This window comes from Magallana gigas, chromosome 1 (assembly GCF_963853765.1).
Source record: "Magallana gigas chromosome 1, xbMagGiga1.1, whole genome shotgun sequence".
In the NCBI taxonomy this organism is placed as follows: Eukaryota; Metazoa; Mollusca; class Bivalvia; order Ostreida; family Ostreidae; genus Magallana; species Magallana gigas.
The window spans coordinates 51,747,541-51,773,305 of record NC_088853.1 but is presented as its reverse complement, the minus strand read 5'-3'; the positions used below and the strand labels follow the sequence as shown (position 1 = coordinate 51,773,305).

The window sequence follows — 25,765 nt, the reverse complement described above, 5'->3', positions numbered from 1 at the left end:
CATATCAAACTGATGATAAGTTCTCTTTTTATGCCTCGTAAAAATATCTAATGTAATTAAAAAAAAAATTAAAATCAGGAACATGAATTCCAAACGGTAAGTAAGGGGGGAACCGCTTTCCATTGACATCCTGACAACTAAACTTTATACTCAAATTTAGAGCATTTAATTTTCTAATTTTCAGTTTTTGATACTTGTTTAAATAATTTGAAATTGAATTTTAGATGGAATGATAAAATCCATCTTGTTTCCTAGATAGAAGAAAAGTTCAAGTATTGATTTAACTTATACATTTCAGTATGTGTTGAAAAGATATATGTTGACCATATAATGTAATCTTCTTTTATGTAAAATCCTTCTGGATTCTGATAAGTGATGCTATTTCCTTAAAAATCTGACCTCTGAAAATGAAATGCAATGTAAAAGATTGTTCTGGATTAAGAATGCATACTTGTCTCCATACTTTATTAGTAAAAAGCTACAAAAAACAAATGAATTGTTGTTACAATACAAATACATTTACAAACATAATAACTATGACAATAATGCGACTCCATACATTTCCGTATACAAATGTATTATTGACTAGAACTGCTTTCCATAGATTTAAGTTTCATCAGCAACCACGTGTTTTGCAAAACCTTCCAAAATTACAACATTAACATTTACTTATACATCGTAAATCTGCCAAGAACTTATACTGTATGATAAAATACAGACTTATATTGTATGCTTATACAATGAAACAATTGCATGCTATGCAAAATATGAATCTGCGCACTATGCAGAAAGTAGGTCATGTCGGCCGATAGACATTGGAGAGAAATACTCAACTATCATGAAAATGCAAGCTTATGCATACTAGAATTTCACTCAAAACTCTGGAAAGATACATATACAATGCGATAAACATACACTTACACTATGGCACTGCACACTTCACACAAAACGACATAATGCTCTGTAGCAAAACAGCTCGGCTCCAGCCGACATGTGAAACTCAAAATGTTTACTCAGTAAGTCGTACATAGAATGTTTTTTGAACATCACACTCCCCGCCTAATATCCCAAGGATATTACAATTATACAAAATTACAAATCATATACACAAAAATCTAAACAGTATGTGAGCAAACTAAAGCACACTAATAAACTGAACAAGTTAGTCAATCAGTAGCACCAATTCCGTTATTGGTCTAATGTAGGTTGTGTCCTTGCCGTCTTTGATCACCCGAACTTCAACTGTTCTCACTTTCTGATCGTTGCCACTTTCGAAAGTCTTCACAATCAAACCCATCGGCCACTGTCCACGGTGCAACTCCTTGTCTCGTAATAGGACCACGTCACCTTCCTTCACGTCAGGACGTTCCTCACACCATTTCCTTCTTGCTTGGAGATTCTGTAAGTATCCATCCTTCCAACGCTTCCAAAAGGTATCGGAAAGGTGTTGTACATGTTTCCACTGAGCTTTGTAGATTTCCTTTATGTCGCCACAAATCTGTGGAGGAATGTCTGTGAAACCTTTCTGGGTAAGTAGCATTGACGGACTGATGACATAAGGACTGTCAGGATCACATGACAGTGAACAAATAGGACGGGAGTTCACGATTGCACACACTTCACACATGAATGTGCACAAGACTTCATGGGACAACTGTTTCGCATTTGGGTTCAACAACATGGCGTCTAGTATCTTGCGAGAGATCCCAATCATCCTCTCCCATGATCCTCCTCTGTGTGATGCATGGGGTGGATTAAAGGTCCATGTTATCCTGTTGTTGCGAAGGTAATCTCTAATAGGTCGTTTCTCTGTATAAACGGCATCCGCTTGAATCGCGTCCAGGGCGCCTAAGAAGTTGGTCCCTCGGTCCGAACGCATCTCCTTCACTGGGCCACGTAGAGACACAAAACGTCGCAGTGCATTTATGAATGATGAAGAGCTCATCTCTTCTATGACTTCTATGTGAATGGCCCTTGAAGTCAAACATGTAAAAAGTACCGCCCATCTTTTGTTGTGAGATAATCCTCCCCTGGTCTTGCGCGCGGCTACAGTCCACGGGCCAAACACGTCGACACCTACTGCTGAGAAAGGAGGACCAGGCGTCAGTCTGTCTGCAGGTAAGTCACTCATGCGCTGGTGTTCCAGTTTTCCTCGGAGTTTCCTGCAGGTAACGCACTTGTGTATAACTGAGTTCACAAGTGTCTTACAGCCAGTGATCCAGAACCCACCGGACCTCACTGCACCTTCTGAGATAAGTCTTCCTTGGTGATAAACTTTGCTGTGGAAATGGGACACAAGAATTCTTGCAACATGAGATTTTCCAGGGATGATTATTGGGTTCTTCTCATCAACAGGAAGGTTAGATTGGTTGAGACGTCCGCCAACACGTACCGTGCCCCGTTTGTCCATAAATGGGTTCAAAGTCACAATGCAGCTTGAAGGGGGTACAGGTTTACCGTCTTTCAAAGATCTGATCTCTTCCTTATAAAAGAAAGCTTGTACTTCCTGCAGGATGAAATGCTCAGCTTCTTGCATGACCTCAACATCGAATGCTTCTGAAACTGCAGCTCCTCTTTTCAATCGGCAAATCTTCTTCAGATTATAAACAGCACGCACCAAACTTTTCCAAGTTGAAAAGTTTTCAAATCTTGCCACAAATGGTGTGTTTATTTCCGTTTTCTTTACTTTTACTTCTGGACGTACATTATTGTCTTCTTCAGGAGAGACCAAAGGAAAGGTAAGAACTTCTTCTTTACTATGAGGAGATCTGAGTAAAAGTGGTCCTCTAAGCCAGTCACTCTCTGCTAGCTCTTCTACCGATGTCAAACATCTAGTCCCTATGTCTGCTGGATTCTGCGCCGTTGGTACAAATTTCCACTGTAAAGGCTTAGAGCGTCTGTGGATGACAGCCACTCGGTTCGAGACATAGTTATAAAATCTGCGAGTTTGGTTGTTCAGGTAACCTAGTACTACCTTACTATCTGTGTAGTACGTCGCTGCATCTGGGTCGATATCCAAGTGTTTGAACACTGTCTGAGCCAACTCTGTGCCCAAGACTGCTGCACAAAGTTCAAGACGCGGTTTAGTTGTAGTCTGAAGTGGGGCTATCTTAGATTTCCCAATGACGAATCCAACGTGGACATCACCAGAGTTGCTGATTGTACGCAGGTACACCACTGCTGAGATCGCTTTCTCAGAAGCGTCCGAGAATATATGTATTTCCCTCATGTGAGTACGGCTTAAGGAAAGCTGCGTAAACATTCTTGGAATGTGCAAGTCTTCTAGAGAGCTGAGGGAGTCCTTCCATCTTGTCCACTCTTCCTCTCGGTCACTAGGTAAAGGATCATCCCAACTACTGTTGCACTCACCCACTTCTCTATACAGAATTCTGCCATGTATCACTATGGGTGCAATAAAACCCAAAGGGTCGAACAAGCTGTTGACAACAGAAAGAAGTCCTCTCTTTGTGAAGGGTTTCTCCAGAATGCGTGTGCTGTATGTGAAGCTGTCCGAGTTAATGTCCCATGACAGGCCTAGACTGTGCTGGACAGGCAAATCATCAGATCCAATGTCCAGTGACAGTAAGTTCTTTTCCAAGTCCTCAGATGGAAAAGCTTCCATGACTTCCACATCGTTTGACACAATCTTATGGAGTCTGATTCTTGCATTGTTCAACGCAACCTGAGTCTTCTTTAGCAATCTAATGGCTGCTGCACTAGAGGGCAAGGAGATAAGACCATCATCCACATAAAAGTTCTTCATCACGTAATTCCTTACATCACTATCTTCGTTCTCTACTGTTTTCCGTAGACCATAAGTGGCCACTGCCGGTGAAGGTGTGTTCCCAAACACGTGAACCTTCATTCGGTACTCAATAAGTTCTTCATCGGAGTCGTTATTCTTGTACCAGAAGAACCTCAAAAAGTCTCTGTCCTCTTCACTAACAAGGAATGAGTAAAACATCTGCTGGATGTCCGCCATGATGGCTACTTTGTCCATACGGAAACGTAACAGTATACCAAGCAAGTCATTCGTTAGATTAGGTCCTGACAGTAAGACACTATTGAGAGAGAGACCTTCATAACTCACTGATGAGTCGAAAACTCCACGTATTTTGTCTGGTTTTCGTGGATGATACACTCCAAAAAGAGGTAAAAACCAGCACTCTTTTCCTGGAGGAACAGGTGGTGCAATCTCTAAAGCGTCGCTTTCTGTGATTGATTTCATAAACGTGATCATGTGCTCCCTCTTTATAGGGTTCCGCTTCAAATCCCTGTCTAGCATCAGCGCACGCTTTAACGCTTGACTTCTGTTGTTCCCTAACTGCGGTCTACGAAGCTTAAAAGGGAGTGGAGCTTTCCATCTCCCGTCTTCATCTTTCACAAACTCATTGTCCATAATCCTGAGGAATTGGCGATCTTCGACAGAGATCCCAACTTCGTCATCATCCCTGTTCTGCTCGAAAATGTGGAACCCAACATCGTCTCGACAGGATGCGATGTCCTCCTTTAGATGGAAACTGTTAGGACAGGGTTGAAAAATCGACTGACGTTCACAGGTAACTATGTTAGTCTTGAGCACATTGATAGTCGATGGTTTATGCGACTTGTTGATACATACATCTCCAATGACGACCCAACCTAGTTTCAGCTGCAACGCAAAGGGTGAGTTCTTAGGTCCAAGTCTCTGAGACAGCACATAATGGGCCTCCAGTAGGTCACGTCCTATGAGTAGTAGAATTTCCGCTTGTGGATTCATAGGAGCTAAAGGTAGGTCTTGAAGATGTGGGTGATGTTTCACTACATCAAGGGTCGGTATTTCATGTTTCTCATTGGGAATTTCATTACATTCTGTAATGGTAGGCAGTTCCATCACAACAGAACCATCAGTCGTTGCTACCATCAGACCTGATATCCTACGACCACTCGTCTGTATGCGGCCCGCACATGAGGTAAGTGTAAAGAAATGTGTCTGTGAGTGAGGCACATTCATAAAGTCAAACAGTTCTGATCTTGCGAGTGTTGTGTTGCTCTGGTCATCAATCAGAGCATAGATGCGTAAACGTTGTGAAGGGGTTCCTTTCGGATATACGTCCACAAGTACAGCCTTTGCACACGAACGTCCAGTAAACTGTTCACCACACACCGCCGTGCACTTAGAGAGGATGTTTGCTCCCTCCCCGCCATTCTGTCTCTGGCTTTCAGGTGGATGAAGAGCTGTAGGGTGCTGTGAACTTTCACATTCCTCGCATCTTATATCTGCGCGGCAGGTCTTGAACGTATGCGTGTCTGATCCGCAACATCTGTAACACAAGTTATGTTCTCTGAGGAATAATTTCCGGTCACGAACGGATTTCTTCCTGAAAGCCCTGCACTCATTCAAGGTATGCTCAGCATCGTGGATAGGGCATCTCTTCCCTGTGGTCTTAAAGTCTCTTCCTGAGTCTTTAAAATCAGTCTTCTTGACATTCACTGATTTTGCAGGTTTGAAGTTCTGCTGGTTGTATCTTGGTGTCTCTTTGACAAAAGCCTGAGTCACTTGTAAGCCAGGGTCATTCATCATGGTTGACATTTCCTTCACAAATTCACAGAATATAGTAAATGGAGGGTAAGTAACTCCATGAGTCTGTTTGTACTTCGAGGCTTTAGAAGTCCACTTATTCTGCAAACCAGATGTTAACTTCTGAACAATGGGAAGCACTCCTACTGATGAGTCAAAATAACTGAATTGTTGATTGTATTTTGGATTTTCCTTTAACGCCAGTGTTTCGCTCAAAATATCTGAAAGTTCATACAACCGTCTTGGTTCGTTCGCACTGAGTCGGTGGAAATTCGCAAGCTTGGTCTTAATTGCTGTTTCGATCAGTTCAGGTGAGCCGTATCTTTCCTCCAGTCTAGTCCATAAGGTCTCACAGCCTTGTGTAGGATTTCCTATTGATGCTGCTCGGATGCTTTTAGCGTGTTCCTTGGAGCTAGGGCCCAACCATCTGATGAGGAGATCCAGTTCTTCTGAGGGCGAAACTGATGCCTCCTGAATAACTGACTTAAAACTGGTCTTCCAGGGTACAAAGTTCTCAGGTTTATCGTCAAAATTGACCAGCTTATTGATCATGAGTTCTTTCTTAAGTAGAAAGCTTGAAATATCAAACACAGTGTTCTTGGATGATTCCAATCCCTTGGGAACAGGTGTAGATATTCTCGTAACTGGGTTGACTGACTCGCTGTTAAGTTTCTCTGTTGCTTTGTGGGATTCCTCGTTCAACATTTCTGTCAGAGGTTCCTTTAAGGTTGTCTCTACTGGCTGTAGACTAATCCCTTCGACAAAGTTTCTTGCCCGTTCAATCGGATCCTCGACTTCTACGACAGGTTCGGCCACTGATTCGGAGGAAACAGAAATGTAGTCCGGTTCCATGCTCTCAAGAGCACGTAGCTTCGCTTCTGCCACAGCAGCATCTCTTTCGGCGTCAAGGACTTCCAGGTCCACTTGAATAGATGCCTGCTCTTTACGTAGTTTGGCTTCCTTCCGTGCGTACTGCAGTTTAGCCTTGGTCTCCTCCGCTTCAAGACGCTGCTGCGCCAAGGAGATGGAAGAGGCAGCAGATCGATGAGACCCAGCGCTTCTCCTTGATCGAATAGACTTTCTGTCTTCATGTTCCGCAGGCTTTGGGGAATCCCGAGGCTCGGCCTTTACCTGTATAGGCTTCGGAGTCTTCACTTGGACAGGATTGGGGCTCCTCATTGTCACAGGCTTGGGACTCATCACAAAGGACGACATTTCTGAGTCTAGCCCGCGCACAAACTCACTAACTTTGTCCATGAGTAAGTCTGTCACTACGTTCTGTGATGCTTTCTCTCTCTCACTCTCCTTTGTATTAGAGCGTTCCAGAAAGGCCAACAATTCTTCCTGAACTCCGCAGTACTCTTTAGCGAGGTTGATCAGTCTATCTCGTTGCAGATGGTAAGATTCCTTAGAGTCTGTAGCCATTTCTTTCATCTCTGCTTCTAACTTCCTACGCACAGTTCTCAGTTTTGTCCAAAATTTTGAAACAGACTGTTCGAAGAGAGCTCTTCCTGTCTCTGTCAAAACGATCTTCCTTCTGGGATGACCACTTGTGTCCTCTTCTGTTGGATTCATGGTTGCCATGTGTGCTTGTAGAGCCAGTCTTTTTACTGTTCTGGATTAAGAATGCATACTTGTCTCCATACTTTATTAGTAAAAAGCTACAAAAAACAAATGAATTGTTGTTACAATACAAATACATTTACAAACATAATAACTATGACAATAATGCGACTCCATACATTTCCGTATACAAATGTATTATTGACTAGAACTGCTTTCCATAGATTTAAGTTTCATCAGCAACCACGTGTTTTGCAAAACCTTCCAAAATTACAACATTAACATTTACTTATACATCGTAAATCTGCCAAGAACTTATACTGTATGATAAAATACAGACTTATATTGTATGCTTATACAATGAAACAATTGCATGCTATGCAAAATATGAATCTGCGCACTATGCAGAAAGTAGGTCATGTCGGCCGATAGACATTGGAGAGAAATACTCAACTATCATGAAAATGCAAGCTTATGCATACTAGAATTTCACTCAAAACTCTGGAAAGATACATATACAATGCGATAAACATACACTTACACTATGGCACTGCACACTTCACACAAAACGACATAATGCTCTGTAGCAAAACAGCTCGGCTCCAGCCGACATGTGAAACTCAAAATGTTTACTCAGTAAGTCGTACATAGAATGTTTTTTGAACATCACAAAGATATAATAATAATCAGACCATTTAGTTGAAAAACATTGTAAAACATTTAGCATATGATAATGCAAAAGTTTTAATATATTACGTTCATTATTTTTATTTTTCATTGTGAGCACAAATGAATCATTTGTAATGACACTCAATTGATATAGATCTCTTGAAAAAAGGAATTTCAGTTTATGTTTAATCGAGTTTGATTTCAGTGCCATACCGATGAATATAGGCTAGTAGGAATGCTGATCTTATAAATGATGATCATTGAAGATATTTGTACACTATCACTGTGTTAGCGTCACCATCTCCTACATGAAGATTGTTATCACCGTCCACACAAACACCACGAGGAGTCTTTATCCCTTTTTGAGATGTGACTAGAAGAGACAAAAACTGACAGTCCTGATCCAGAAGATGAACCGTATTACTGTTGATATCACAGAATAGGATGTGACCGAGGATATCAGTACAGATACCATAGGGACGGAACTTTGAACCCTGACCTGTGTAGGAAAACCTGTGTTGTCCTATTTTATTCACTGATGTGACCGAGGATATCAGTACAGATACCATAGGGACGAATCTTTGACTCTTGACCTGTATATGAGAATCTGTGTCGTCCTATTTTATTCACTACTATCACAGCTTGTTTGTTACAGTCTGATACACAGATATCACCGTTGATGTTTTCCGTGATGTAGTGTGGATATGCACTATACAGTCATTGTCCTTTGTTGTCCCGTTCTAAGCGCTGTATTTCTTTCCCTGTTTTGTTATACCTGGCGACTTTACCCTTCAAAAACGTGCTTATTCTAACCAATATGTCCCCGTTAAGGTTGGATGTGTGAATGCTAAGTGGTTCCCACTCTGTCGTAATGAATCGAGTGATTGTTCTTCCATGTGTTATTCTATTGACGATCCATTTCTTTCTGTCTGCAAAGATCAGATTCCCGTCCAGGGTAACTGACGAACAGTTCCATTTGAAAGTGGAAAGGAAATAAAATGCTCATCAAAGTTATGTACTATAATGATGTACGGTTGTTTAATACATTACCCTGACCAATTTATCTTCCAACACTCCGTGAAAAAAACGTCACATTCAATATTTAAGGTTCTCTTATCCTCGTTGCCGAATAAAGAAAAGTTGTTATTTATTCAAGTAAGAGTTATCTTTCCTACCAAGAGGAAATATTTGCACTGTATACTGATAAGTACATTGAAGGAAGAATTACGACTGTATATTCATACATTTATTCAGATTCACATTTATATGAGTAACAATCTATTTTAGTGGATAGGCAAGTTCGTTTCTGAATATATCACTTCCTGAACTTATAACATTAATTACTCCTTAAGATATGCATGTGATAATGCTATATTTAGTATGCATGTTTACTATGCACGTTGTTTAAAAGTGGGAATGTACTAGTGTACATTATATCTTTGGGTGTCACATGTACTTGTATGTATAATAGTACGATAGACGATACCATTGGTTATACTTTTACAAGCAAAAAAAAAACAACACACCAACAATTCTGAAATCAAGTTTTTTTTAACCATTGTATGCAATTGAATAGAGAAAGAAAAGACACCTCGGCATTGCATGAAGGAGTATACACATGTTCGGAATTATTCGGGTTAGAATAACATGACCGGTACCTGACCTTACTAATAGTCCCGCCCCCAAATCCGCATCTTTTGAATTCTTTACAGCTCCAAAAACGAGGAGAGTGACTTCACGGTTAAAAATGGGGAGAAAATTACAGATCTGGCGCTCTAAATGGACGACCAAGATTTCAAAGCGTGTATTATACATGTGACATTCTTTTTGCTTTAAATTCAAATCAATTGTGTCTGTCTTTTAACTATAGCACGAACTGTTTGAATAGAGCAGAAGGCAATTGCAAATCTTGTAAATGAAAAAGGAAATCAAAATAGATTCTGCACAGTAGAGTAAATATACGTGCATCTGTAGAAAGTGTTTAAGAGTTTTTCGGTCCAGTTCAAATTAAACCGGAATGATTTTATTTTTCAGAAAAAGTCTCATTTAATAAGTAAAAGAGGGAAAGAGAACAGAGACATATATTTTGTCAGACAATTTAGGCATCAACATAATTGTTGACCTTATATTTAACAGAAGTGGCTTTTTCGTGCAATTGTTTATTGATTACTTGAATATATATATATATATATATATATATATATATATATATATATATAGAGAGAGAGAGAGAGAGAGAGAGAGAGAGAGAGAGAGAGAGAGAGAGAGAGAGAGAGAGAGAGAGAGAGAGAGAGAGAGAGAGAGAGAGAGAGAGGAGGGGATCTCATGATTTGCGATGGTATATGATATTTATCCAACTCGTTGTGTATCTTCTATCCCCGAGCCTTGGTGAGGGGATAGAAAACACACAACGAGTTGGATAAAAATCATATACCATCGCAAATCATAAGGTTTTTCTTTTTATCACATGTTTTACTACGTCATTTTTTACAACCTCAATTTTTTCTTTAAAATTTATAATTGTTAGCCGCACAACATGTTTACTACATGACGTCAACAACGTTACGCACGGAAAAAGTTCCTTAAAGATAAACATTTCATGTACGAGCATATTTTTATCAAATCATGAATAAAACCCTGCAGTAAATGCTTCACATTTACTAATGTACACTTTCCAACTGAGTTGTTTTGTTACTTTTTCAATCTACGTCAATCATCCGCCTAAAGAACACACAGTGGAATATCAAAAATTTACCGTATATTGAGATAGATTTGTGATAAAAACCAATATTCATTTTTGCAGTCCTCTGTGTTTGAATAATATCAACTCTCTCTCTCTTTCAACTCTCTTCTCCCGTTGTCTTCCTTTCTCTTTCATTCATAAAATTTTTAAACGTATGGATTTCTTAAATCTACATATACATTATAAATTTTATACATATTAATCTAAGAAACAAAAAAAAAAACGAATCATATCAATTCTATGTAACTCTATAGATATATTTGAACTTTTATATATATACGCCTTTATATAAATATCTCAAACAGGTGTAAATTGATTGTGTTTGCAAGTGAAATTAATGGACCGTTCATGACCGTATTGATCATTCTATTACATATACTAACACCACTTGGCGCCAAATCTTCGTTGTGTTTGCATAAAAAATTGAAGTAATATTTTACACCAACGCATGTTTTCTTTCAAATTTTATACAGTCAGTCAGGTTTAGGGCGCATTGTTAATAAAGAACAAAATTTCTTTTATATCTGAATTTATTTAATCTGAGAAGGTTGAGTTCATCTCTGGATTGCACACTTGCATTCGCAAGGCCATCCTCGGCTAATAAATGCAAACCGAAGGTTCTCTCTCTCTTTCTCTCTCTCTCTCTCTCTCTATCTCTTTCTCTCTCTCTCTCTCTCTCTCTTACAATACTTGCAAGCTAAATATTAACTATCAGTGATAACCTATCATTTACTGGAATACAAATGAAAATTTGTTTTATAACTGATTACATGTATATAGATGAACAAATCAAACTGATAATGATTCCTCTTTGTATACCTCGTAAAAATATCTAATGTTTTTTTTTTTAATTTAAATCAGGAACATCAATTCCAAACGGAAATTTAGGGGGGATGGTGCTTTCCGTTGACATCCTGGCAACTTTACTTTATACTCAAATTGTGTTCCTCCTCTGGCCATTTTTAAATTTAAATTTTATCTTTTAAAGGTTTCTTCTTCAACTTTTAATATTTGAAGTTTATATCAATTATATAAATTTTGGGAAAATGCTTTTCGTTTTTCTTAAAACAATTAAACATTAATAAAATGCATACAATCCTACGGATAATTTTTGGGAGGATATTAAAGATTCATTGAAGCATTTTTTTTTACACTCATTCTAAAACTTTCACATTAAGTGTTTAAAATTGTTTTTTTTTATATAAGCATTTAATTGTCTAATTTTCAGTTTTTGATACTTGTTTAAACAATTTGAAATTGAATTATAGATGGAATGATAAAACCCATCACGTTTCCTAGATAGAAGAAAAGTTCAAGTATTGATTTAACTGATGCATATCAGTATGCGTTGAAAAGATATATCTTAACCATATAATACAATATTCTTTTATGTAAAGTCCTTCTGAATGCTGATAAGTGATACTATTTCCTTAAAAATCTGACATTTGAAAATGAAAATTAATGTAAAAGATATAGTAATAATGATACCAATTAGTTGAAATATACATGTAAAACATTTTAATGATAATGCAAAAGTTTTAATATATTTCGTTCATTATATTTACTTTTCATTGTGAGCACAAATGAATCATCTGTAATGACACTAGATTGATATATATCTCTTGAAAAAAAGAATTTCAGTTTATGTTTAATCGAGTCTGATTTCAATGCCATACCGATGAATATAGGCTAGTAGGAATGCTGATCTTACAAATGATGCTCACTAAAGATATTTGTACACTGTCACTGTGTTAGTGTCACCATATCCTACATGAAGATTGTTATCATCGTCCACACACACACAAAAGGGATGCTTTTTCCCTTTTTGGGATGTGACTACAAGAGTCAAGAACTGACCGTCCTGATCAAGAAGTTGAACTGTATTACTGTTGATATCACAGAATAGGATGTGACCGAGAATATCAGTACAGATGCCAACGGGACGAATCTTTGACTCTTGACCTGTATATGAGAACCTGTGTTGTCCTATTTTATTCACTACTACCACAGCTTGTTTGTTAAAGTCTGATACACAGATATCACCGTTGATGTTTTCCGTGATGTAGTGTGGATATGCACTATACAGTTGTTGTCCTTTGTTGTCCCGTTCTATGCTCTGTGTTGTGTTCCCTGTTTTGTTATACCTGGCGACTTTACCCTGGGAAAACGTGCTCATTCCAACCATTATGTCCCCGTTAAGGTTGGATGTGTGGATGCTAAGTGGTACCCACTCTTTCGTTGTAATGAATCGAGTGATTGTTTTTCCATGTGTTATTCTATTGACGCTACACTTAATTCTGTCTGCAAAGATCAGATTCCCGTCCAGGGTAACGGTGTGGTAGCCTTGAATTCCACCGTTTGTTTTTATCATCTGTAGCTGTTTCCCCTGTAGATCAGTTTGAACAAGGTTGTCACTTGCATCACTGGCCCAAAATATGCCTGATTTACCTCCTGATATATGACATACTCTACCAACACCTGGTACTAAGTACTCTTTGACGTTGGTGACAGAGGAAGACAGAGAAAGTTTTTGTTTTACTTCTAATTCATCTCCGTCCGCTTCTTTCAGTTTTCTTGTAGGTTTCAACTGTGTAGAAGTAATGTCCATTGGTTTTATTTTTCTAGATGCTGGTTTAGTGGTGGGAACAGTTACTGTACCCAGTAGTTTAGCGACATCATTCTTGCTGTATCGACCAGCAGTAAATACTGGATAAACAGGTTCTGTCGACTTAGGTATGGGTTTAATATTAAGTACTTCTGAAAGAGAAAAAAGGATTGAATTGTTTTGAACTTTATCATAAGACAAGTAGCCCTGGAACTCTTTTACAAGGTTTTCAAGGTAACCATTGTATTCGTCATAGGCTTTGTCTTGACTCTGAAGCTTTTCCAATAGGATCTCCTCCATTATTTTGGCTTGTTTTAAATTGTCCGACATCGCTTTTTCCACTAGACGTTTAACTGACTCTGCTTCAGCTTTTATGGATGTTCTTATTTTATCCATAAACGCTTTCAGTTTTAAGACATCTTCTTTTATATCTCTTTTTATATATTGTGAGGTTGGGAGATAATATTGATTTATGTTGTAGATTTTATCAAGGCACAAAGTGAAGTTCTTGGAATAAATGGTCTCAAGGTCGTCAAAGGTGTGCCCTCGATGATCTCTTATTAGACATTTGGAACATACTGCAACCTGACAGTTTTCGCAAATCATGTCAATATCTTTAGTGGGATGATCTTTACATTTCTCCACGGGGGGTTTTCGTATACGTTGGCGGTAAGGGACCACTTCATGGTTCTTATTTTCTGGAATGTTGTGATGTTCATCTCTGCATTGTTCACACAATGGTAGGTGACAAGAATTGCAGTAAAATTGGCAGTTCTTCTTACAGTCTTCAGTGCCACACACCAAATAATGCTGGGCTATGACTGGTACCTGTATGTCCTGTACATCACATGGAAATACTTGTTTGGATAACGCCATCTGAAAATTGTGTACTTTTATATGATAGATCAGTGACTTGAAATCAATTGAATGCATGTCAAAGTGAAAGTAAATAACATTCTAGATCGAGGTGGAATTGTTTTAAAATTTAAAGTGAAATAAAACTGATCAACAGATATACTGTAGTAAATTTAGAATTTATCGTCTATATTAACACTTACCTTGCTGTGGAAGTGTTTAGTGGCTCGATTATGCTTCGGACGTTTTATCGTTGAAAACGCGAGACTTAACGAGATATGTTTATTTTACTTCCTTCTTGCGGATAAAAATAGATTTAAATCACGAAGATATGATTGTGCCCGGTTGCAGAAACCAGACTTTAAAGTCCTATTATCATTACGTATTTGTTGTCACTGAACCTAGTCATCGAAAAAATATTTTAATCCAAACCAATCACTAATATTACCTCCATTTGTTAAATAGATGCTAGTTATGTTTCTCTCCGGATATGCTACGAGAAGTAAAGATTATGAATTGAATTTTTATCTTAAGAGTTATCGTTCTTTGCCATTACAGATGAAAAGAGACTTCAATTTTTATGGAAAAAGTAAATTATTGTATCTCTCGTCTATAAGTCTATAAAGCAAACCTATGCCACTACAATGTGTTTTCATACAATATTGAGTTATAGCAACAACATTACAACTATACATTCATAACACGCTGTGTTTGTAAATACAAAATTAAGAAATAAATGGCTTTTAAAGACAACATACCTCCGGTATGCACAGTATATCTCGCACCCTAAAGGGGTGTTACGAACATCGAATTCTCAATATTACTTCACAAGCACTAAACTCGATGACAAATCGCTTAAGACGCAAAATATAGCTGCTCTATGTCATCAATAAACTTAAATTAGTACATTGACGGAAATATTTTAAACATGCTAGAATACACTTTTATGCAATATCTAAAATGCATACATTTCTTTAGAGGATGCCACAGTAATGAATTGAGTTTTATTATAGGTCAAGTTATTTATAACCATCTACATAGATAAGTTATCAGACTTCGAACCATAAAACATATAATTTATATTCCGATGCTCGAATTGAAAATCTGGTAAAACCGTCCCTTTGCTTATATTATGTTTGAAATTAAACCAATGTTTGTTTTCCAGCATTTATTTAACATACTTCTTGTTCTCCTTTACAAAGTATTATGAATCAATTCATTCAGTTATATATTTAATGTGTCATTCATTTGCAACATGAACTAGGATAAAATTAAGTTATATTTTTGGTTGTTTTAGTTATTGTGTATCGAAACCGTTTTATTGTACATGTGAAACTTACATAAGCACAACGGTCAATCCACAAACCAGACAAACACTCTGTAAATTAATTAACTTAATAAACATATTACATTTTATTATGCAGTGCATTTATATTATGTGATTATTTTTTCTTCTTTGCTGAAATGTTACTTAAGTATAATTGTGTGCTCTACTTGTGGCTGTCTCTTTAAAAGATGTTTTGTGTTTAACTACGTATTTGCTTGTTTAAGATTTAAAAGAGTTTTAATGATCATGTATAACATGCTTAGTTAAATAATATTACGTCTTATTAAAAAAATAAGGGCTTATTACACACGAGTAGTCAAATCCTCGGTTCATATTGCACACAGTGGAAAAGAGCAGTATGCTTGTATAAGATTATAAATATAAGTTTGATATGATAAAGAATGTTTATTGAATAAAAAATCATAGGGAAAAACAGTATGTATTAAACTTGGTTTGGCCCCTGAAATGATAGTCACGTGATGTTTGTTGGTAACTCACAAATGGAGGTGTAACCAAATTTCAAAATCACAGATGTATAATGTAATTTAAACTAAAACTAATAAATTATACATACAAATTATGCATATATTATTCTTGAAAGTGCTTATGCTTAATATAGATTTTGTTTTTTATTTGAATAATTTTTGAAGAAATGTGCTTTTGGTTGAAATTATGACCTTTGCTTAATATTAAACGTATTCATTATTTCATTTTATATAAATTTTAGGTAAGCAATTATTCATTTTAATAAACAACAGTACCGATCAGACCCAAGTTTACTCCGGGTTTACTAAAGTGGACCCAGATTAAACCCAAAGTAAACGGAGAGGGGGCACAGAGAGTAAACCCAGTCAAAATTATACCCCTGAAAGCAGACGTTGTGTATTCGGATTTGATTGAATGGATAGTCTGCTTCACACTTCAGTGCGTACAGTTGACCTCTAAAGCAATTTCTAAGTAAACCCAAAGTAAAATTTGAAAAAACCTTGAGTGGATCCAGATTTTTTATAAAGTAAACCCAGAGTAAACCCGAATAAAGCCAAAAAGTGAATCCGGGGTTTAGTTGGGGATAACTCTGGTGTTAGATTGGGTCTGATCGGTACTGGATACATCTCTTTATGTTATACTCAAAAAACAATATTGACTTGTTAAGTTCATAAATTTGTGAAAGTTGTGAAAAAAAGATTCAGAGTTCATAATATACTTTAACTGTTCTGGTTAGTCCAATGTATCTCATAGTTTACATAAACATTTTTAGTAAAGTATGTGCATCGACCTTGAACCACATTTTAGTTGAATTCAAGTTCAATGGCAACTACAAAATTTTTAGTTATATGTTTTGGACAAGCCACAGTCCTCTAAAAGGCTTTTTATTGTAGTGTTAAGTGCCTCTTCGAGATTCTCACCATCTCAAATTGTCTTGTTAAATATAACGATACTAAATTGAGAAGTTTTATTTGAACTCTGAATTGTACAACTGCAAACTTGCATTTGCGTAACCAGCTGTGCATCTTAATGGAACAAAGATAACAGGTACCAGGATAGAAAAACAAAACTACTTATACCTTTGGACTTTTTGAAATGTGTATATGAAGAAGTTTATAGCTTTTTACGAGTTTGATTGAATGATTTATTATCAGGTAACAGTTGTTGCTTAATGCTGTTAAACCATATCAATACGTATCAACGTAACTGTGTTGGTGTTACTTTGTCCAACATACAGATTGTTTTCATTGTCCACACACACACTACGGGGACGCTGTATCCCTTGTTGTAATGAAATTATCATAGACAAGAAATTACCATCTGATCCAAAAGATGAACTGATACTTTCAGTATCACAGACCAGAATGTGACCAAGGATATCAGTACAGATACCATAGGGGTGAAACACAAACTTCTGGCCTGTGTAGGAGAATCTGTGTTGTCCTGATTTATGAACCACCACTACAGCTTGTTTGCTATAGTCTGAAACACATATATCGCCGTTAATGTTTTCTGTGATGTAGTGTGGAATTCTACTATACAGCTCTTGTCCTTTGCTGTCCCTCTGTATGTTCCTTATTTCTTTTCCTGGCTTGCTGTATATGGTGATTTTACCCTCTTCATCCTTACTTGTCCCCACCAGTATATCTCCATTGATGTGGGAGGAGTGTATGCTGAGTGGTTTCCAGTCTCCTGTTAAGATGAATTCAGTCGTTGTATGGCCAAGCCTTGTTCTGTTAATAACATTAACATTTTTATTTTTTGTCCGTATAAATTAGATCTCCATCCATTGTGACAGCATGGTAACCATCACTTTCACAACTGGTTTTTATCATCGGTAGCTGTTTCCCCTGTAGATCAGTTTGAACAAGGTTGCCACCTGCATCACTTGCCCAAAGTATGCCTGATTTACCTCTTGATATATGATATACACCATTAACACCTGGTACTATGTACTCTGTGACATTGGTGACAGAGGAAGACAGAGAAAGATTTTGTTTCTCTCTGTTTTGTTCTTTTCTAGTAGGATTTAAATGTGTAGAAGTAATTTCCATTGGTTTTATTTTTCTAGATGCTGGTTTAGTGGTGGGAACAGTTACTGTACCCAATAGCTCAGCGACATCATCCTTGCTGTATCGACCAGCAGTAAATACTGGATAAACTGATTCTGTGTTCGCAGGTATGGATTTGATATTTAATAGTTCTGAAAGTGAAAAAATGATTGGATTGTTTTGGACTCTATCGAAGGACAGATAGCTCTGGAACTCTTTGACAAGGTTTTCAAGGTAACACTTGTAGTCATCATAGGTTTTGCCTTGACTCTGAAGCTTTTCCAATAGGGTTTCCTCCAATCTGTTGGCTTGGTCTAAAGTGTCTGTCATCACTTTTTCAACTAGACGTTTAAGCGATTCTGCTTCAGCTATTATGGATGCTCTTATTTTATCCATAAACGCTCTCAATTCCAAGATATCTTCTTTAATATCTCTTTTCAAATCTTGTGAGGTTGGGAGATAATATTGATTTACGTTGTAAATTTCGTCAAGGCAGAGAGTAAAGTTCTCTGAATAAATTGTCTCCAGGTCGTCAAAGGTGTGCCCTCGGTGGTCTCTTATCGAACATTTGGAACATACTGCAACCTGACAGTTTTCGCAAATCATGTCAATATCCTTAGACGGATGATGTTTGCATTTCTCTTCAGGAAGTTTACGTTTACGCTGTCTGTAAGGGACCACTTCATGGCTTTCAGTTTCTGGACTCTTCTGATGTTCATCTCCGCATTGTTTACACATCGGTTGGTGACAAGGATTGCAGTAAAACTCGCAGTTGTTCTCACAATCTTCAGTACCACACACTAAATAATGCCGGGCTATGTCTGGTATATCATGTACAACACCTGTATCTACTTGTTTCGATAACGCCATCTGAAAATGGTCATTCATTTACTTTTTAAATTTTACATACTACTAAATATCTTATATCAAAGAAAAAGTAGAGATAAATCTTTATCGGCAAATGACGTGGTACTGATCTCATAATTAAAAATATGGATAATGTTTATTATCTAACAATAATATTAAATTAAGAATGTATCTTATGACTCACCTTTCTTTTTGTAGTTTTGCAGTGTTTTTAGTTTATATTGGACGTTATACAGTTTATAAATTGAGACTTTACGAGATCTGTGGCTTTACTGCCAAGTGATTGATAAAAAATTTAAATCCTGGAGCATGATTGTGTCCGGTGCCGGAACATTTAAGCCATATGATATGAATTGATCGGGTTTAAATATTTGCTCTATTTTAGTGGAACACTTGTTTAAGTTTGATGATGTCAAAATTAAAATATTCTTTGGTTTATTTTGTTTTTTTAAAACACTGATTTTGAAGCTATGTTATTAAAGAAAACGCTAAACTACCATGAAGATACCATAATTATTTTTAATACCCTAACATAGAGTCGAGAGGTTTTATTACGGAAGAAAGCATACGTAGTTCTATTTTACAAGTCAAACCAGATGGCAATTATCCCCATCCCCCTTCCCCGTTAAGTCATACAATACTGAATTTTACCCAAAACATTTCTTCATAACTGATTTTAAGTACAATCGCCAAAGATAATCGATGACAGCTCACTGTTATGCTTTGTAGTTAAGCACTAGATAACTAGGATGTTTCAAGTTAGTTTAAAATACTGAAAAAGAATCATCAAACGTTAAAGTTGTCACTGCGGAAGCGGAAAAAGAAATACAATAGCCCAAAATTGAATATTTAACACGGATCATTTCGACATAATACTGCATGGGGTATTCGGAAAAGGGGGTGGGGGTTATTAGCCATACTATATTTGTATGGTACAATGCATGTTATATCATTTGTCGACTAAGCAGATTTATTTTAGAACCCAGGAGTTAGTCGACAAAGATAAGCTTGAGACAAAGAAAAAATAATCGATATGTGAAAGAAGCGGATTAAAGTCTATTTATCAAAGTCATTTTATCTAGTACTTTTTACACACTAACGGTGGATGCAAAGTAATGTTTTGTATGTGAGATTAGTAAATCACAATTTATAAGTGTGTACATACGCACTGTTAGTCACAGTTTCAGATCTACGTCGGATTGTACGTTTTGGGTTTCTGTCGTTTGTTACTGTATAATTAAATGTCAGCGGGTTTACTATGACTGCAAGTATTCATGATTTTTATTCAGACAATGAGATAGGTAAAGTAAGCTGCCAGTAACTGGCTACTAGTAACTGGCTACGGGAAGAAGAAAAAAGCTAGCTAATAGTAACTGGCTACGGGAAGAAGAAAAAAGCTAGCTCCTAGTAACTGGGTACGGGATGAAATGAAAGTTGGTTACTAGTAACTGTCTACGAGAAGTAAGAAAAGCTAGCTACTAGTAACTGGTTACGAGATGAAAGAAACTTGGCTACTAGTCACTAGTTACTGTCCAAGTGAAAAAACATACCTAAGATATCTATTTGTGTTCTTAATATGCACATTGCACCATATCATCATTTAATCATATTCCTCTTATACTCTCATCGGTAATTGGTGCATTTCGTTTAAAATATCTCTATTTTAGACAATGTTGTCAATTTGACCAAAGTAGCTGTACTTATATTTTGAGAATATCAACAAGTGATATTAGTTGTAAAAAAATCTATCATGTCATCCGCTTGATATTACATCAAAATTACTCAGATAAATCTCTAAATCTCGTCAGCTACCAGTGCATTTCGTTTCAACTACATGTATATTTTAAAGACATTTTTCATGCAACTTAAGTAGCCGTGCATAAAGATTGATGACATATTATATATATTTATAATACTGGGATATTAATTAATGTTGAAAGTAGGAAGTTAAGAAGGAGATTCCTTGATCAAATCTTATGGCTTTTATCATTGCTCGTTTAGTAGACGTCAGTGTAGAATAATTGAAAACACCAAACTATGATTCATGAAGGTTAAAGTGTATTTTTGCGTGTTACTGTATAGATTACGCAAATATCAAATGGCACCAACGCACAAATTTAAGTCTGTAACAATTGCTACATCGATGTTGATATACATATACCTTAGAAATGTCGTACTCACAGGTATATTTTAAAGATAATGAGCTGTAACGGTGGAATATGGCTCGGTACTGATATCATAAGTAAAACATATATATAGGATCTCTCATGATTTGCGATGGTATATGATATTTATCCAACTCGTTGTGTGTTTTCTACCCCCGAGCCTTAGTGAGGGGATAGAAAACACACAACGAGTTGGATAAAAATCATATACCATCGCAAATCATAAGGTTTTTCTTTTTATCACATGTTTTACTATGTCAGTTTTTACAACCTCAATTTTTTCTATAAAATTTATAATTGTTAGCCGCACAACATATTTACTACATGATGTCAACAACGTTACACACGGAGAAAAGTTTCTGTAAGATAAACAAACATTTCATTTTCGATCATATTGTTATCAAATCATGGAAAAAACTGCAATAAATGCTTCACATTTACAACTAAAATCTGTTCAACTGCATTGTTTTGTTACTTTTTCATTCTACGTCAATCATCCGCGTAAAGCTACGCAATGTTTCACTATGACGTCACGTGGCGCAAAAACACACAGTGGAATATTAGAAATGTATCTAATGAGTGATATATCCACCGTATATTGAGATAAACATGTGATAAAAACTAATATCCATATTTGCAGTCCTTTGTGTTTGAATTATGTCAACAATCTATGTTTCCATGTATCTTCACTATCCATAACCTTTCAAATTAAATAGACAAGTTTCTCTCTCTCTCTCTCTCTCTCAGCTCTTTTCTCCCGCTGTCTTCCTTTCTCTTTCATTCATAAAACGTATGGATTTCTCTACTCTACATGTACAATATAGATTTTATACTTATTAATCTAAGAAACACAAAAAAAAAAATCATATCAATTCTATGTAACTCTATAGATATATTTGAACTTTTATATATATATTTGTGTGTGCAAGTGAAATTAAAACAAACCATCAATCTCTTTGTGGTCACTTACATTGACCGGTCATGGCCGTATTGATCCTTCTATTACCTATACTAACACCACTTGGCGCCTGTAATCTTGTTGTGTTTGCAGTAACAATTGATGTAATATTTTACACCAACGCATGTTTGCTTTCAAATTTTATACCGTCAGGTTTTGAGCACATTGTTAGTGAAGAACAGAATTCCTTTTATATCTGATTTCGTTTAACGATACTTTAATCTGAGAAGCTTGATTTTATCTCTGGATTACATACTTGCAATCGCATGGCCATCCTCTGCTAATGCAAAGCGAAGGTGCTCTCTCTCTCTCTCTGTCTGTTTTCTCTCTGTCTGTCTGTCTCTCTCTCTCACTGTCTGTCTGTCTGTCTGTCTGTCTGTCTGTCTGTCTGTCTGTCTCTCTCTCTCTCTCTCTCTCTCTCTCTCTCTCTCTCTCTCTCTCTCTCTCTCTCTCTCTCTCTCTCTCTCTCTAATTACTTGAAAGCTAAATATTAACTATCAATGATATCCTAATAGTCACTGGAATACAAATGAAAACTTGATTTTTAAAACTGAATATATAGATCATCAAATCAAACTGGTAATAATTCCTCTATGTATACCTCGTAAAAATACTTCGTGGAATTTTTTTTGATTTAAACCAGGAACATCGATTCTTAACGGAAAGTTAGAGAAAAAACACGCCGAAATCTGATAAATGATGATATTTCCTTAAAAATTTGACATCTGAAAATAAATGCAATGTAAAAGATATCAGTATAATACTTATCATGAAACATTATTCACATGATAATGCAAAACTTTAATCATATTACGTTCATATACATTCATTACATTTACTCGTCATTGTGTGCACAATTCAATCATCTTGAATGACATCAAATTGATATAGATCTCTTGAGAAAGCAAATTAAGTTTATTATTTATTGAGTTTAATTTCAATGGCACACCAATGAACATAGGCACGTTGAAAAGCTGATTTTACAAATGCTCATTGAAGATATTTGTACACTATCACTGTGTTAGTGCCACCATGTCCTACATGAAGATTGTTATCATCGTCCACACACACACAAAGCGGATTCTCAATACCTTTTTGGGACGTATCTAGAAGAGATAACAATTGACCGTCCTGATCCAGAAGATGAACTGTTTTTCTGCTTGTTTCACAGACAATGATGTGACCAAGGATATCAGTACAGATACCAGAGGGAAGAATATCTGACTCTTGACCTGTATAGGAAAACCTGTGTTGTCCTGATTTATTCACCACTATCACAGCTTGATTGCAATAGTCTGATACACAGATATCACCGTTGATGCTTTCCGTGATGTAGTGTGGATATCCACTATACAGTTCCTGTCCTTTGTTGTCCCTCTCTATGCTCTGTATTTCGTTTCCTGTTTTGTTGTACCTGGCGACCATACCATTCAAATACTTGCACGTGGTCATTCCAACCAGTATATCCCCATTAATATGAGATGTATGTATGCTGAGTGGTACCCACCTTCTCGTTGTAATGAATTCAGCAATTGTTTTTTCATGCGTTATTCTGTTGATGATACATTTCTTTCTGTCTGTAAAGATCAGATCCCCGTCCTGTGTGACTGTGTGGTAGCCGTCATCTTCACCGCTTGTTTTTCTCATTTGTAGCTGTTTCCCCTGTAGATCAGTTTGAACAAGGTTGCCACTTGCATCACTGGCCCAAAGTATGCCTGATTTACCTCCTGATATATGATATACACCATTAACACCTGGGATTATGTACTCTTTGACGTTGGTGACAGAGGAAGACAGAGAAAGTTTTTGATTTTCTTCTAATTCATCTCCGTCCGCTTCTTTCAGTTTTCTTGTAGGTTTCAACTCTGTAGAAGTACTGTACATTGGTTTTATTTTTCTATATGCTGGTTTAGTGGTGGGAACAGTTACTGTACCCAGTAGTTTAGCGACATTATTCTTGCTGTATTGACCAGCAGTAAATACTGGATAAACAGGTTCTGTCGACTTAGGTATGGGTTTAATATTAAGTACTCCTGAAAGAGAAAAAATGATTGATTTGTTTTGAACTTTATCATAAAACAGGTAGCCCTGGAACTCTTTTACAAGGTTTTCAAGGTAACCATTGTATTCGTCATAGGCTTTGTCTTGACTCTGAAGCTTTTCCAATAGGGTCACCTCCATTTTGTTGGCTTGTTCTAAATTGTCCGACATCGCTTTTTCCACTAGACGTTGAACTGACTCTGCTTCAGCTTTTATGGATGTTCTTATTTTATCCATAAACGCTTTCAGTTTTAAGACATCTTCTTTTATATCTTTTTTTATATCTTGTGAGGTTGGGAGAGAATATTGATTTATGTTGTAGATTTTATCAAGGCACATAGTGAAGTTCTTGGAATAAATGGTCTCCAGGTCGTCAAAGGTGTGCCCTCGGTGGTTTTTTATAGCACATTTAGAACATACTGCAACCTGACAGTTTTCGCAAATCATGTCAATATCTTTAGACGGATGATCTTTGCATTTCTCCACAGGAAGTTTTCGTATACGTTGGCGGTAAGGGACCACTTCATGGTTCTTATTTTCTGGAATGTTGTGATGTTCATCTCTGCATTGTTCACACAATAGTTGGTGACAATAATTGCAGTAAAATTGGCAGTTCTTCTTACAGTCTTCAGTGCCACACACCAAATAATGCTGGGCTATGACTGGTACCTGTATGTCCTGTGCATCACCTGGAAATACTTGTTTGGATAACGCCATCTGAAAATTGTTTGTGTACTTTTATATGCTAGATCAGTGACTTGAAATCAATTGATTGCATGTCAAAGTGAAAGTAAATAACATTCTAGATCGAGGTAAAATTGTTTTAAAATTTAAAGTGAAATAAAACTGATCAATAGATATAGTAAATTTAGAATTTATCGTCTATATTAACACTTACCTTGCTGTCAACGTGTTCAGTGGCTCGAGTATGTTTCGGATGTGTTATCGTTGAAAACGCGAGACTTAACGAGATCTGTTTATTTTATTTCCTTCTTGCGGATAAAAATAGATTTAAATCATGAAGATATGATTGTGCCCGTTTGCAGAAACCAGACTTTAAAGTCCTATTATCATTACGTATTTGTTGTCACTGAACCTAGTCGTTGAAAAAATATTTAAATCCCAACCTCTGGCAATCACTAATATTTGTTAAAAAGATGCTATAGTCTGTCCAAGGTTATTGCTTCCATCAATTTTTGATGATTTTAAATAAAAATACACATACCTGTGAAAGACTACAATTGAACTCGATGATAGGGAATATATCCAAGATATCTTCATTGAACAATTATCCCTTTTCACTCATAAAATTTCACAGGAACAAAAACAATTTTCTTACGGAGATTTGCAATGGGAAATGTTTACATCTTTTCTCCATTCGGAATACACTCGGAATACATCGCACAATTTTTTAACAATAACATCCGGGCTTATTAATTGCTGATGCAATGCAAAATATCCGTAGACTTTCAATTTTTGGATGTGTATTGAAACCTGAAGCGGTAGAGGTGGCGTTTCAAAACAGATAATCTGGACATTTTTCATATTAGTGGATGAACGTAGTTTGAGCACAAAGGTATTTACTATTATTGAAATATCAAGCAAAAAGTGGTGGAAGCAAAAACTCGGGACAGAGTATAGTTATGTTTCTCTCCGGATATGCTACGAAAAGTAATGATTATAAATTGAATTTTAATCTTAAGAGCTATATTTCTTTACAAATAAAGGTTTTATCTGGATTGTTGTTAAAGTCATTGTTGTTTATTATTCAGTGATGTATTTTTGCCATTACAGATGAAAAGAGACTTCATTTTGTATGGAAAAAGTAAATTATTGTATCTCTCGTCTATAAGTCTATAGAGCAAAACTATGCCAC

At 36.5% G+C, this 25,765-nt stretch overlaps 4 protein-coding genes across 4 annotated transcripts; all 4 read right to left on the bottom strand.

The window, feature by feature from the left end:
* Positions 1-425: 425 nt before the first annotated feature.
* Positions 426-7,771, bottom strand: LOC117686123 (uncharacterized). Its single transcript, XM_066078185.1, has 3 exons — positions 7,665-7,771; positions 922-7,221; positions 426-478 (listed from the first exon to the last, which is right to left on the bottom strand). The coding sequence occupies exon 2, from the start codon at positions 7,142-7,144 to the stop codon at positions 1,163-1,165; it is 5,982 nt and encodes a 1,993-aa protein (XP_065934257.1). The 5' UTR covers positions 7,145-7,221; positions 7,665-7,771; the 3' UTR covers positions 426-478; positions 922-1,162.
* A 4,375-nt stretch (positions 7,772-12,146) lies between these two features.
* LOC136271102 (tripartite motif-containing protein 2-like) lies at positions 12,147-14,320 on the bottom strand. The gene is made up of 2 exons (XM_066070393.1): positions 14,199-14,320; positions 12,147-14,016 (listed from the first exon to the last, which is right to left on the bottom strand). Exon 2 carries the CDS (start codon positions 14,014-14,016, stop codon positions 12,259-12,261), a length of 1,758 nt encoding a protein of 585 aa, XP_065926465.1. The 5' UTR covers positions 14,199-14,320; the 3' UTR covers positions 12,147-12,258.
* Positions 14,321-16,985: 2,665 nt separating this feature from the next.
* Positions 16,986-18,729, bottom strand: LOC136276028 (tripartite motif-containing protein 2-like). The gene is made up of 2 exons (XM_066086702.1): positions 17,721-18,729; positions 16,986-17,500 (listed from the first exon to the last, which is right to left on the bottom strand). The coding sequence occupies exons 1-2, from the start codon at positions 18,727-18,729 to the stop codon at positions 16,986-16,988; spliced, it is 1,524 nt and encodes a 507-aa protein (XP_065942774.1).
* A 4,110-nt stretch (positions 18,730-22,839) lies between these two features.
* On the bottom strand, positions 22,840-24,060 carry LOC136276027 (tripartite motif-containing protein 2-like). Its single transcript, XM_066086699.1, has one exon. It carries the CDS (start codon positions 24,058-24,060, stop codon positions 22,840-22,842), a length of 1,221 nt encoding a protein of 406 aa, XP_065942771.1.
* Positions 24,061-25,765: the final 1,705 nt, after the last annotated feature.